At 37.7% G+C, this 15,416-nt stretch overlaps 1 protein-coding gene across 2 annotated transcripts in view; it reads left to right on the forward strand.

The window, feature by feature from the left end:
• pdgfrl (platelet-derived growth factor receptor-like) overlaps positions 1 to 14,528 on the forward strand; it is a 33,188-nt gene extending 18,660 nt beyond the window's left edge. Inside the window, exons 4-6 of one of the 2 annotated variants that reach the window (XM_072570222.1) lie at positions 1,566 to 1,859; positions 8,359 to 8,498; positions 12,892 to 14,528. In XM_072570222.1, coding sequence (XP_072426323.1) covers positions 1,566 to 1,859; positions 8,359 to 8,498; positions 12,892 to 13,080 — 623 coding nt within the window. In that variant the 3' untranslated portion in view covers positions 13,081 to 14,528. The remainder of the gene's footprint in view (positions 1 to 1,565; positions 1,860 to 8,358; positions 8,499 to 12,891) is intronic. The other variant, XM_072570231.1, reaches the window with a different exon arrangement.
• Positions 14,529 to 15,416: the final 888 nt, after the last annotated feature.

The following is a 15,416-nucleotide window of genomic DNA, read 5'->3' on the forward strand; positions in this document are numbered from 1 at the left end:
CCCATATCTCTGGAGTGTATGCCAAAGCAAGTGGACATTTAAATACTTCATAAATGCTACAAGAGTTTCTGACACAACCATCCTTTCAGTCAGTGCGCTCCAGATCCCACCACCCTTTAGAATTTCCCCTCAACTCCTTCTAGCCTTCAACCTCTTACCTACCCCATCAACAATTATTGACTGCTTAACTAATGAAAACGTGCCTTCCTATCCATCTTATCAGTGTCCCTCATAATCTTATACACTTCAATCAGGTCCCTTTTCAACCTTGGCTGCTTCTAGGAAACCAGTCATAGCCTATCTAAACCCTATATATATCTCAGATCTTCCAGCCTGGACAGCGCCTTGGTAAATCTGTTCTGCACTCTCTCTAGTGCAGTTACATTCTTCGTATAATGTGGCAGTAGAACTACATGCTATGTGGTGGCCTGACCAGCATTTTATACAGTCCCAGCATACTTCCTTGCTGCTGTGTTCTATGCTAATAAAAGCAAATGTCCCATCTACCTTCTCAACTAACTTATCCACTTCCCCATTACCTTCAGAGATCTGCAAATATATATACCATTGTCTCTCCGATTTTCAGGGTTTTGCTATTCTTAGTGTAATCCCTAGTTTTTGTTAGCTAGCCCCAAGCGCATTACCTGTGTACTGAAAACAGCACATGGAAATGTGGAGGGTTAGCATCTGCTCAGTAGAGAGATGACTGCCTAGGCTAATATAGACTACATCACCTAGAGTGACCCTGATTGTCAGGCTAAATGACCACTTGAATTTAGGCTCTTGCTCCAGGAGAATATGAACTTAAGAATGGCACTTATCCCAAGAGCGCAGCACCCATCATGACCTCATTTGTGCCCTAGTGCTGAGCACCATTTTCACCCCATTCTCCCAGGCCTTGTTTGTAATAATGTCTCTGCTATCTCTTACCTAGATTATCTTAAAATAAGTGGGTAAAATTCATACAGACCATCCTTTTTGAGCTTGTTTAGTTTGTTCAACACGATCTCTTATTTTAATGCACTTTCTTGTAGCTCATGTATTCCATTCAATGTCATGTAAACTTGTTCCAACTCACAGGTATTAAGCAAAATGAAATATTTAGTGAATATTTCTACCTTCTTTGTCATTACCTGATATATTGTCTTTAATGATCCTTTTCCAACACAGCCTTCCTTTTTGCTGTTGTTTTAATTGATCTTCCTGTAAAAGGTTTGAACTATTTTGCTTTATCATCTTCAAATTGAAAATGTAAGTATGATCATTTTATCTAATAAGTGTTTTTCAATTTTACTTCTAGTCAGAAGCAGCTTTTATTTTCCAGTTTTGGATGTATTTGTCCTGTTGAGGGTTTCACACCTGCTAACCCCTGCTGCATGGGATGTTCAGACTTGTGATCAGTATTTCACAACGAACCACATTGTTTATTTCCCTTAAACCTTCCAATTTCAGGATAAAAATAGCCAATTTAAACAGGTGACAGTTTTAGAGCAATTACAACAGGTAAACTAATTGCATGTTTCCCACAAATCAATTTGTTCTTGTTTATTATTCATTTTTTCCAGATGCATCTGAATTATTTGTGCCATCAACCAATTACTTTGATATTATCTACCTTCGGTCTGAAGGACCTTCAGTGATCCCTTGTCGTGTGAGCACACCTTTGGCTAATGTCACACTGCATCGAGAAATCCCTCCTCAAGAGCTTCCTGTTGATGGATCAGTTATTAGTTATGATGCAAAACAAGGATTTGTTATTCATAAACCTAGTCTTAAGCAGAAGGGGGTTGTGTACTGCATGGCAAGACTACAGGGAATTCCACAGATATCAAGCAATTACCTTCTTTTGTACACCGAAGGTAATATTGAATATCCTATTCTAAATAGATAAAGCTTTAATTCAGCTTTTAATAATTGCTGTTGTGTTCACCTTTATTAAATATATCAACGTAGTTATTATAGATCTGATATATTCCTTTGTTGTTTAAAAAACATAAATTCTAAATTTACGATTCTAAGATATTTGTTGCCCTACTCAAATTGAAAATGTTAAATTCCCTTGTTTTTCTCCATGTGACACAGAAGAACACCTGATATGTTTTTGGAGACTCTGCTCATAACTGATGCCTCAAATAATAGGAGTGAAGATCAGAGAGTGAGGTGTGCTGTCTTCCACACCTCATTTCCCCATTTGTACTCTGTGAAGTGAACTTCATTACTTGGAACAGAAGGACTAAATTTAACCAGTTTAAATAACTAACCCCAAGTCTGGTTAAAAATGTATATTTATACTTTTATGTTATTTTCTCTTCTATTTGTGTGATTATATTGCATAAGAACAATTAACACTTACACTTTAGTTAATACAGCCAATTAACTCATCAAACTTACTTCCATCATCCTTGTGTCTTGGCCTCCTTTATCCTCTCTGCAACCCTTGGGATTATTATTTGCATGATTCTACTTGAACACCTTTTCTCTGTTCATTTCAGTGGGCCTGCACTTATTTGGTTCAACTCTTAGCCATCTGATTGTAGACTGAAAAATGTTTCTATTGGCTACTCTTCCCAGTATTACACCAGTTAATAAGTTTCCGCAGTATCTTGTATATTTTAATAAGAGCCTCCTAGTACCCTAAACTCCATCTAATGTAGGCTTAATGTTTTCAACCTTTCTTCATAAATTAACACTTTCATTCCAAGAATGAAACAATTGAACCTTCTCTGGACAGCTTCTAAAATAATTACATCTTTTTAAATATTTTACAGGAATTTTACTTTTTTATATTCTCAGCTAAATTTATCTCCTATTTTAATCTTCACTTTCACTATTGTTTAGCCTTTCTTAATATAATCTTTTCAAACTTCTCACCTGCCACCTGCCAGGACAATCATATGCCTTTTTTCTTTAAGTTTGATACTAGCTTTAGCCTGTCTAGTTGGCCATGGATGGCAGATCTGTCCCTTGGAATTTTTCGTACAGTTGGAATGTATCTCTCATTTATATTTTAAAATATTCCTTTAAATGTCTTCAACTGCATCTATATTTAATTATCCTTTAACGTTATTTGCCAATTCACTTTAGATTGCACTGTTCTAACGTTGGCCTTATTTAATTTTCAAAAGATAATCTCAAATTCACTCTCCTCACTCTCAAATTGAGTGTAAAATTCAATCAGATTATCATCGCTGTTACCATCACCAAATCTCCCAATATTAACGTCCAGGGTGTTTCCACGACTAGAAACTCAACTGGGCTTGCCATATGAAATAAAGTGGCTACAACAGCAGGTTAGACAGGAAATCTGCAGTGAGTAACTCCCAAATCCTGTCCAGCATCTACAAGACGCAATTCAAGAGTGTTTGAAATACTCCCCAGTTGCCTGGATGGGTGCAGCTGCAACAACACCGCAGAAGCTTGACACCATCCAGATTAAGCAGTCTGCTTGACTATCATCACATCCTTAAATCCTTGTTTAGTACCAGCAGTAGGTACTATCCAGAGGATGTACTGCAAAAGTTCTCCTAGGTTCCTTGGATAGCACCTTCCATACCCATGACCACTACCATCTAGAAGGACAAAGACATCAGATAGATGGGAATCCATCACCTGCAGGTTCCTCTCCAAGACACTCACCATTCTGACTTGGAAATTTATTGCTGTTCCTTCAGTTTGTAGAAATACAAAACAGTGACTGTTAATTTACTTGACAAATCTGAACAATATCCATCAGATGTTCTTTTTATGAAGTGATTAATAATCTTGATATATTCCTTTAAATTGTAACCATGGAACCTTTTGATTCCTATGGTTTTAGAATTGATGCTGAAATTGGCTGACATCATTGTGATGATATATTGATCAGTTAGGAGAAGTTGCTAAATTAAGGAATAGTAATCCCATCTCAATTTGGCTGGACATTAATAACTATAAAGCCAGTTAATAGTCAGACATAATTTCATTAGATATACAGATTTGTTGACCTTTTAACCGGACAATGTATTCTTTCTGCATTGTGTATTTGCTATTTATTACTTGAATGTTTCAAATGATTGTGAAGAGGCATAAAGAACCTACGAAGTAATGTGGATAGCCTAAAAGATGATGCAACAATGTGGCAAATAAAGTATGAAATTATCCATTTTGGCAGAAAGAATAAAAAAGCATATTATCTAAATGGTAAGAAGTTGCAGAGCTTGGAGGTTCCGAGAGTTCTGTGTGTCCTCGTTCATGAATCACAGAAGGTTAGTACGCAGGTGCAGCAAGTAATCTGAATGTTATGTTTTATTGTGAGGGGAATTGAAAGTAAGATTAGGAAGATTATCCTTCAGTTATGTAGGGTACTGGTCAGACTACAATGGTCACCAAACCTACACAATTATGTTAATGTATTGGAAACATTTCACTAGATTAATACTTGGAATGAGTGGGTTGACTTTGAAGAAGGGTTAGACAGGCCAAGCCTGTGTCCTCTAGAGTTTAGAAGAGTCAGAGGTGACTTAATTGAAGCATATAAGATCCTGGGGCAACTTGACCAGATGGATATGGAAAGGATGTTTCCTCTTGTCGGAGAATCCAGAAATAGGGGTCAAAATAATGAGGTGCCCATTTAAAGCCGTGATGTGAAGGTGCTGGTGTTGAACTGGGATGGATAAGGTCAGAAGTCACATGACACCAGTTTTTAGTCCAACAGGCTTATGTGAAATCACAAACTTTGAGAGCGCTGCTCCTTCATCAGGTGAAGTGAAGATAAGCACATAGGCACACATTTTAAAGGCAGAGAGATCAAAAGATCATACAAATGGTGTGAGTGGAGTGTTGGCAGGCTGGCTATAAAGTCTCTACAGGTGATCAAGTGTCAGACAAGTAACGTGTCAACAGGTGAATAACAAGTAAAGGAATGACCTATAATCTGATTAATTGAGGCAGGGAGATACTTACAAAAAAATTAAAGAGATGATGGTGCTGGAGACAAACCAAATGGCTGGAATATTCGATAGGTATAAGAGTTGCGTGCTGAGGGTCTGACCAAAGTAACAAAACTGTACAAACTAATTAAGGTAGAGAGATCATAACAAGTAAGGACAGTAAGGAAGATTTAACAGATACAGAATGGTATGACGTGTAATGCAACATGTACCCATTGAGGCTATGTTCATGGGTATGAAGCTTGGCTGTCAGTTTCTTGCTCAGTGATTCTGCGTTGCTGTGTATCTCAAAAGTAGGTTGCCTTGAAGGACGTTTACCCGAAGATCGAAAGCTGAATGTCTTTGACCGCTGAAGTGTTCCCCAACTGGGAGGAACATTCCTGTCTGGTGATTGTTGCGCTGAGTTCATTCATCTGTTGTCATAGTATCTGTATGATCTCATCAATATACTATGCCTTGGGGCATCCTTGCCTGTAGTGTATGAGGTAGTAGACAACATTAGACGAGTCACATGAGTATCTGCCATCTATGTGGGGAAGTGGTGTTCCCACATGATGCCTTTCCTCACTTCACCTGACGAAGGAGCAGTTCTCTGAAACCAAGTGATTTCAAATAAAGCTGTTGCCCTAAAACTTGGTGTCGTGTGACTCCTGACATTTAAAGCAGAGATTGAGTATTTTTTTTAATCTTGGAGGATTAAGGTTCTTTGGAATTCCCTTCCCCAAAAGGCAGTGGATGCAGAATTTTCAAATATTTTTAAGGTAGATGTAGATGGTTTCTTCGTTTAATGGAAGAACATCAGGCATATGTAGGAACATAGAGTCGAAGCTAAAATCAGATCAACCAACATCTTATTGAATGGCGGACCAGGCTTGAAGGGCCGAGTGGCCTACTCATGTTCCTTTTTCATATGTTTAGTTCACTCTGTGATCCTCAGGTAAGATTCAACCTTTGTGGTACCTACTGAAGACAGAACACAACATAAATCATGCATTCAGTTTGTAGGTATATAACTAAGTTTTGAGTCATTATAGACCCGGGACTTAAATTTCAATATAAATTCATGTATAAATAGTATAACTATTCAAAGTTTGGGAGAAGATTTGTAGCTCGGGTGCTCGTTGTTGTGGTTCTGTTCGCCGAGCTGGGAATTTGTCTTGCAAACGTTTCGTCCTCTGTCTAGGTGACATCCTCAGTGCTTGGGAGCCTCCTGTGAAGGGGTTCACAGGAGGCTCCTAAGCACTGAGGATGTCACCTAGACAGGGGACAAAACGTTTGCAAGACAAATTCCCAGCTCGGCGAACAGGACCACAACAGTATAACTATTATGTAATAGCAGAAACTTGAAGCTGTGATACTGCTTTGTTTTAAATTATGTAGATTGTCGATCCATTCAAATAAAGAGAATCATCTCTTTTAAAGAATGAGACATGAGTAAGTTACATGTTTACTGAACACTGAATCATCAACAAATGAAATTTAACCATTCTGAAATAGTACAGGTTTGCTTGCTCTGATATATAATCTCTTACTGAGCGTGAAATAATTCTGAAGTATCACAAGATCTTTTCCTTTGAATCAGACCCAATGTTTACTTAATCAGAAGCTTTAAAAGCTACAGTACTTCACTATCAAAGAGACATTATGGTTGAAGAATCATAGTTTTCATTCACAGTGACCAGTGGAGTGCCACAAGGATCGGTGCTGGGTCCATTACTTTTCATCATTTATATAAATGCTTTTGGTGTGACCATAAGAGGTATAGTTAGTAAGTTTGCAGATGACACCAGAATTGGAGATGTAGTGGACAGTGAAGAAGGTTACCTCAGATTACAGCGGGATCTTGATCAGATGGGCCAATGGGCTGAGGAGTGACAGATGGAGTTTAATTTAGATAAATGTGAGGTGCTGAATTTTGGGAAAGCAAATCTTAGTAGGACTTATACACTTAATGATAAGGTCCTCAGGAGTGTTGCTGAACAAAGAGACCTTGGAGTGCAGGTTCATAGCTCCTTGAAAGTAGAGTTACAGGAGTTGGGAGGTCATGTTGCGGCTGCACAGGGCATTGGTTAGGCCACTTTTGGAATATTGCATGCAATTCTGGTCTCCTTCCAACTGGAAAAATGTTGTGAAACTTGAAAGGGTTCAGAAAAGATTGACAACAATGTTGCCAGAGTTGGACGATTTGAGTTATAGGGAGAGGTTGAATAGGCTGTGGCTGTTTTCCCTGGAGCGTTGGAGGCTGAGGGGTGATCTTGTAGAGGTTCACAAAATCATGAGGAGCATGGATAGGATAAATAGAAAAAGTCTTTTCCCCTGGGTGGGGGAGTCCAGAACTGGAGGGTGTAAGTTTAGGGTGACAGGAGAAAGATATAAAAAGGGACCTAAGGGGCAACGTTTTCATGCAGAGTGTGGTACGTGTATGGAATGAGCTGCCAGAGGAAGTGATGGAGGCTAGTACAATTGCAACATTTAAAAAGCACCTGGATGGGTATATGAATAGGAAGGATTTGGAGGGATATGGGCCAGATGCTGGCAAGTGAGATTAGATTGGGTTTGGGTAACAGGTCGGCATGAATGAGTTGTACCGAAGGGTCTGTTTCTGTGCTGCACATCTCTATGACTCTATTTCTAGTGATACCACCTTTTTCTCAGTTACATTATGATCAGGGAAATGAGGACTGAATTGAATAATTGGTGAAGTTGTGCTTGGAGCATTGAAATATTTATTCTCAATAATCCTTTACATGCACTTATAATGGCAGACATTATAAAACATTATTCAGTGGTGAAATTGATTCATACCTGATATTATGAAACAACAAGCCTATAATGTTGGCTATTATAATTATATTATAATTGGCTATTATAAATAGCTTGTATACCTGTGTTAGGAATTGAAAGAAAATGCAAGCAGAAGTCCTTTCAGTGATTATTAAGTAGAGACCACAATGCAAAGTGTGTATTTTGGAAACATATCAGAGTTATCAAGACACTGCCCTTCACCCACTATGGTAGAAGATTGTATCAGCATTCATGGCTTAAGCTCAGGCATGAAACAATTATTTAGCTACAGTACTATAGAGCTTCCAGTAAATGTAACATTACATCCAACTTTGAATCAATGTCTCTCGGTGAAAGGTACATGAGAGAAAAACATTCAAAATAATTTCCAAGAGCAACAATTATATTTCTGTATTACAAAGTGGTTAATAAGGAACTTGATTTCTGGGCGAATGAGTTTTGCAAAGTGCAAACTGTGAATGTTTTTACTTACGTTTATTGCAGTGAAACCATTTTTTTTTAAAAACACAGTTATTTTGCCTTTAGAGCTTTACTGATGAATTTATGAGTTTACTTTGTGAAATGTGATTCATGTTTCAGGTAACTTGTCACTAACTGAGTATTGAACTGTGTTACATGTATGCAGCTTCCAGTGCCTCTCCATCTACAAGTATTGCAGCTTCATCGAATGCAGTAGCTGGTGGTGATCAGGTTAATGTGACATGTACAGTGGTAGGAGACCCAGATATGCAGGTGAACTTCACTTGGAAATATCCTGGACAGTGGGTAATATGTTTTATTTGTTCTATTTCTAGTTAATTTTATTTATTATTAAACAAGTGTATATACACAAAAATGGGAGTCAAAGTTCCCGTGCATGTTCCTAAACTGTGATGCAAAGAATGGAAAAGTGATAGGTCAGATCAAAGTATCCTCTTTATAATTAGTCTTTTATTATACAGTTTATATTCACATATTAATATATTGAAGTGTTTGCAGTATTTCTGGAGAAATTGAGATTTGAAATATGTTGAAAACATAAAATCCTTTCTAATAGGTATATTTATTTTACCAGATTTGGGTCTTTGGTGGAATAATGTGAGCTCCAAGCTATATTGAAAATTAATAGTCTTCAGTGAGCTCATAAAAACATATGAATTAGAAGTAGATCATTCAGCCCCTCAAAACTGTTCTACCCCTGTTCCTATGTTCCTTTGGTTTTTTTTAAAACAATGAGTCCTGCTTCCAGATTCTCCCATAAGAGGAAAAGTGCTGTCCACATCAACCCTGTCAAGGTCCCTCAGGATCTTAATTCTTTCAATCAAGTCACCTCTTACTCTTCTAAACTCCAGTGGATTCAATCCTAGCCTGTCCAAACTTTCCTAATAAGATAATCTGCCTGGTAAATCTTCTCTGAATTACTTCCAATATATTTACAATCTGCCTTATAAAAGTTAAAAGTCACATAACACCAGGTTATAGTCCAACAGGTTTATTTGGAAGTACTAGCTTTCAGAGTACTGCTCCTTCGTCAGGTAGTTAGTGATGAAGGATCAGAGCACTAAAAGCTTATACTTTCAAATAAACCTGTTGGATTATAATCTGGTGTTGTGTGACTTTTAACTTTGTCCAACTCAGCCCAACACCAGCATCTCCATATTTTAAAAAAGATGGCGAACTCAGTAAGCGGTACTCCAGATGCAGTCTCACCGGTGTCCCGTATAACTGAGACATAAACCTCCCAACTTCTGTACTCAAGTCCCCTTGGAAGAAATGAGAGCACTGTTGTTGTTGTAACTGTTCTAATTACTTGCTACATCTGTACACTTGTATTTTCTGATTTATGCACAAGGACACCCAGATCACTCTGTATCTCAGAGCTATGCAATCTCTCACCTTTTAAATCATATTCTACGATTTTATCCAAAATGGACAACTTCACTCTTTTTTACATTAAGCTCCCTTTATCGCATCTGTGTCCACCCACTTAGCCAAACTGTCTCTTGTTGTAGTGTCCTTATACCCTCTTCACAACTTACATGCCAATCAAAAAAATTGGTATCATGTTTTCTGCACCTTCATCCTTGTGACACACCAGTCATCACACCTTGCCAACCTGTTAGCTAGCCAACCATCTATTCATGTCAACAAGCTCCACCTTTTATTTTCCACAATAACTTGTGATGTAGCATCTTAAAAAACACTATCTGGAAATGTAAGAACAGTATGTCTCTTGGTTCCCTTTTATCCATAGCAGAACCCCAACTAATTGGTCAAACATAATGTCCCTTTCACAAAACCATGTTGACTCTGCCTGAATACATTGAACTTATCCAAGGTTTCTCCTCTAACATCTTTGAATATTTTCTCTATTATGGATGTTGAGTTTATAGTTTCGTGATTGATTCTCCTTCTCTTTTGAATGAAGTAGTTTACTTCCTTCAAATCCAATAGAATTGTGCCCAAATCAAGTGAGTTTTGGAAAATTAAAACCAATACATCAACTATCTCACTAGTACCTCCTTTTGAGGTTCTTTCAAAATACTTTTAAAAATCCAGCATCCAACATGTATGGTCAACACACACGTTCAATTTGCTGCAATTAATATGTCATGACCAGTACTTAATGTTTAAATAAACTGACAAAAAGGAGAAACATTATTTAATAGAAAGATTGAGATGGTGGAGTAGAAACAGAATACATCCAGCAGTACTTCAACCTGGAGAAAGTGAGGACTGCAGATGCTGGAGTACCAGAGTTGAAAAATGTGATGCTGGAAAAACACAGCAGGCCAGGCATCAGGAAGAAGGGCTTACGCCCAAAACATCGATTCTCCTGCTCCTCGGATGCTGCCTGCCCTGCTGTGTTTTTCCAGCATCACATTTTTCAACTCTGGTACTCCAGCATCTGCAGACTTCACTTTCTCCTAGTTGATCTTAACCTACTATGAATCCTCTTGCAAGGATGCCTACCTTGAAGAAGCTCTCTTCCTCCCTTTACAAGGATCAACAGAATGTACTTCAACCTGCTTTTCAACAAGCAACAATTTCAACAAGTAATCCTGCTTCCCTTCAGGAGGAATTAATCTGAAGCAGTCACCAAATATGATGAAGGTAAAATACAGTGAATGCTACAAATCTGAAATATAAACAGAAAGTGCTTGAAGTGATCAGGTTAAAATCACTTGTGGAGAAGGAAACAGAATAACATTTCTGATTAATGACTTTTCACGAGAACTAGTATTGTCATTATGCAATAATACCTATGAACACATTAGAGCTGTAGTACAGACATCACTACAAGAAACCTCTGACCTTCCTGTTGGATTCTGTACATTCTCTTATTGTTGTGCTGTGTTCTGCCATCTTGGTTAAATATTCAGCACAAAATAAATCAAATGCAGGAAGAGAAATGAATCATGAGTGAAGGCTAAGCATGCTGTTCACTTGTATATTAGCAAGATACTTTATTGGCTTAAATAAAACGAGAAAACTATTCAAATAAAAAACAAAAGAACTGTGGATGCTGTAAATCAGAAAGCAGAAACTACTGGAAAAGCTCAGCAAGCCTGGCAGCACCTGAGGAGAGAAATCAGAGTTAACGTTTCAGGTCAAGTGACTGTTCCTCAGAACATTATTCATTTTGCTGACCTGCTGATTGACGTTTCCCACTATGGTCCCAGTCTGGCTGTATGCAACATAGATAAACATGGAGAGTGTCCATCTTTTTAAGACAACCCTGGAATGTTTTCTGCAAAGGAGTCACAAGATTGAAAATGATGAGCATAAGGAGAAAGTGAGGACTGCAGATGCTGGGGATCAGAACTTAAAAATGTGTTGCTGGAAAAGTGCAGCAGGTCAGGCAGCATCAAAGGAACAAGAGAATCGACGTTTCGGGCAAAAGCCCTTCTTCAGGAATGATGAGCATAAGTTGTTTTCTTCATTGACCAGTGAGATTTGTTAAAATAAGTTTTGCTCATTCAATTATCTGAAGAGGTTAGCATTGAATTTGTGGCTTTGCAGTTTACATTTATTCAACAACAGTTTCTTCTGACAGAGGGACATGGCTGTAATATATCATTTGTTAAAATATAGATTACTACCTTTTTCACCTACATAGCTCAGGAATACTGAAGTCAGTTTTAGTTTCCCTTCTAGGTGCAACTGTTGTCATCTCATTCAGTGTAAAAGAGAGGTTGTTTCTGAGATCTGCCTGATTTTTACAGTTCAGTACATGATCTTAAATATGCATTCTGGTGTGTGTCTCTGGTATAATTAAACTTTTCTAAGTGTCCATTTGTAAAGATAAGTTTCAAATGAAGCAGCGATGTGGTTAACATTGTTTCCACAGCATAGATGAATAGTAGTTCACACAGGGTGATCTTAAATATGATGTCAGAGGGAGAATACAAAGGGTGAGCAATGATTTATCATGGACAGAAAAAAAGAGTCAGCCTGACAAACATAGATTACTAGATTACTTACTCACAGTGTGGAAACAAGCCCTTCGGCCCAACAGGTCCACATCGACCCTCCGAAGGGCAACCCACCCAGACCCATTCCCCTATATTTACCCCTTCACCTAACACTACGGGCAATTTAGCATGGCTAATTCACCTAACCTGCACATTTTTGGACTGTGGGAGGAAACCGGAGCACCTGGAGGAAACCCATGCAGACACGGGGAGAATGTGCAAACTCCACACAGACAGTTGCCTGAGTCTCTGGCGCTGTGAGGCAGCAGTGCTAACCACTATGCCACCTACAAGGAGCAATCTGACAGACCTGTTTTACCACAGAATGAAAGATTTATTTCCTCGATTTATCCCAGTACCTTTCCTTTAAAAGACTGTTTACAAACCACAACACTGTGACGGCCGGGAATCGAACCTGGGTCAACTGCTAGGAAGGCAGCTATGCTCACCACTTTATCATCATCACCCTGAAGGCAACACAAATTGTGACAAACACATCTCACTCCCTAATACTTCTGGTAGTCAGTGAAGGAGCAGCAATAGTAGAGATTTGTGTGTCTATTTAGCTATGAAATGTTATATAGCATTGGAGAATGTAAGTAAAATGAGAAAAAATAATTTTAGGAATTTTCAATGGATTCCTTTCCATTGCGGTTGCTACATTGATGATCAGGAATGATCTAATAATAGGATTACTTCAACAGGATGAAAGGCCGGTGATCCTCACAGAAAAATGGAGATTAATAGATCGGAACAATGGACACACCGTCAGACTATCAAAGAGTATGCTATACATTGATGATATCGAAACCATTGATGAAGGGAATTACATCTGTATTGCTCGAAATTTAATAGGAGAAACTATAGTGGCTACTCAACTATATTTTTACTAACGGAACACATATTGGGCAATATTTTCCTCAGACCAGTCAAAACAGCTTGTATCTTCTTTCTTTAATGAATTTTAACTTGGAGATATAATTTATATTCCTTCATAATGTTACCTAAGTTACTCTACACCAAAGTTTTGCAATTGTAGGTAATCCTAACAATATTTATTCTCGGAAACAGAACAGTTCCTGTAAGAACACAACAAAACCTGGTGGTGGTAGTGAGGGTGCAATATTGACATTTTCCCTTTGGGTTGAATATCAGCCCAGACTGAAGAAATTAAGCATTCTTTTTATCTATTGTTTGCATGTAAAATATACTTGGGCTGTGTCAAACGAGTAATGGGTGCACAAGAGTTAAACCCCAGCCCTGGTTCAGCAATAGGAGCTGGATGTATGGTATGGGAAACAGTGGAGGTTGTTGGGGTGGGGGGATGCGGGTAAAATCATAATTTCCAGCTGATGACTCCTGGCCACAGAATGTTTTGATAATGGCTGAAATGTTGCATCGCTTTACGGAGCATTAAAATTTAACATCTGGCATATAAAATTCACAGAATGAAAAGAAACCTCCATATGTTTTGACTAGTAAACCTTTCAATCACTTACTTAACCTTTGCTGTGTATTCAGATATCAAGGATAGAACACACAGGAAAGAAAAAATTAACCGCACTTCCTCAAGAGCACAATCCAATGATTAATTCAATAACTTGGGGAAAAATGTGGAAAGAAGATAATTCAATTTCTGAATTATTCAAATTTTAGAATTACACTTTTATGAAATCTGAGTTATAACCAAAATAGAAGTGTATTAATGTTGGATGAATATGTGAAGTAATTCACCATTCTTGGCTGGACACAGTGCTGCCATGCATACATTATTTCATGGTATTTAACAAAGTGTCTGGAATGTTTTTTTTGGCAGAGACATTCTCCTGCTCAATCTGTATTTTCATGATCTGTTATTTTCCTTTGAATTGCAGAGCTAGATGATATTTTAAAATGTTTTTTTTAAAAGATCGGTATGTAGCAAACAAAATTAAGAAACGTTATCCTGTGCAGTTATTTCACAGCTCATTTTGCTGAAGTCCATTATCCCTGGTTCAAAATGTTTAATTAATCTAAGAAAAGCCTGAAATAAATAATCAAATAATGATAGGTTTTGCTCTGAGAAATAATTGATAGCTAAGGTATTAAATGCTAATGATTAGATTTAGTGGTTATCCTGTTAGCAATAACTGTTTCCATACAGTACTTGGTCTGTTCAATGATTTATTTCATTGTGAAACATTTCAAGGATGTTGACAGGAATTCTAATCAACTTGTAATGCAGCATTGTCTAAGTTCTGTTGAAATAAAATACATTAGTAAATGTTTAATAAATATGAATAATAATCAAAATTCATTAACTAGCCACCAGTAGATGATATTAACAAATTGCATTATTAAGTGAAAGATTATATTACATATTTGTAATTAAATTTAATATCAAAAAACTTGTTTTTTGAAGTTGTTTATTTTTGTCACCTTTGCAGAGGACATGCTTTGTTAAAAAAAAGGGCCTGTGTTGAGCTCATTGAAGGGTTTACCCCTGGCACATGGCCCACATTGACAGGAGTACGATTTAGCAGATCAGAGGTCAGCATGCTTGGTTTGAGGTATTCATAATTTTCCAGTCATTTATCCTGAAACAGACTCTGCAAGATTGGAAAGCACACTTGAAAATCAGGCACTGAATTATTTCCCAGCTTCACAGTTTTCCTTATTCTATGACCATTAAATGTAACAATCATGAAATTAGGAATGCTACCAATTACATAGAAACCCTACAGTGTAGAAAGAGGCCATTCAGCCCATAGAGTCTGAACTGACCCCCACCCAATTCCTGTAACCCCACATTACCATGACTTGCCTACACCTTGCCAGCACATTCCTGGATGCTACGAGACAATTTAGCATGGTCAATCCAGCTAACCTACACATTTTTGGAGCACCCAAAGGAAACCTACACAGACACTGGGAGAACATGCAAACTCTACACAGTCAATCAAGACTGGAATCAAACCCAGGTCCCCAATGCTGTGAGGCAGCAGTGCTAACTGATGAGTGACTGTGTTGCTAAAATTGAATATGCTAATATTTAGATTCACAATTCTGATGAACAAACTTTACTTGATTTCGGATATTTACTAGTTCAAAGGCACTGTATAAATTCAGATCGTTGTAGTTGTTGACTCCATACTGATGTTGGAGTTTATAAACATTTCTGGATAGTAACAATCCTGCTCTGTCTCACAAATTTCTAAATCATTAGCCAGTATGATCCTTCAATTTGCAT

This window comes from Chiloscyllium punctatum, chromosome 1 (assembly GCF_047496795.1).
Source record: "Chiloscyllium punctatum isolate Juve2018m chromosome 1, sChiPun1.3, whole genome shotgun sequence".
NCBI lineage: Eukaryota > Metazoa > Chordata > Chondrichthyes > Orectolobiformes > Hemiscylliidae > Chiloscyllium > Chiloscyllium punctatum.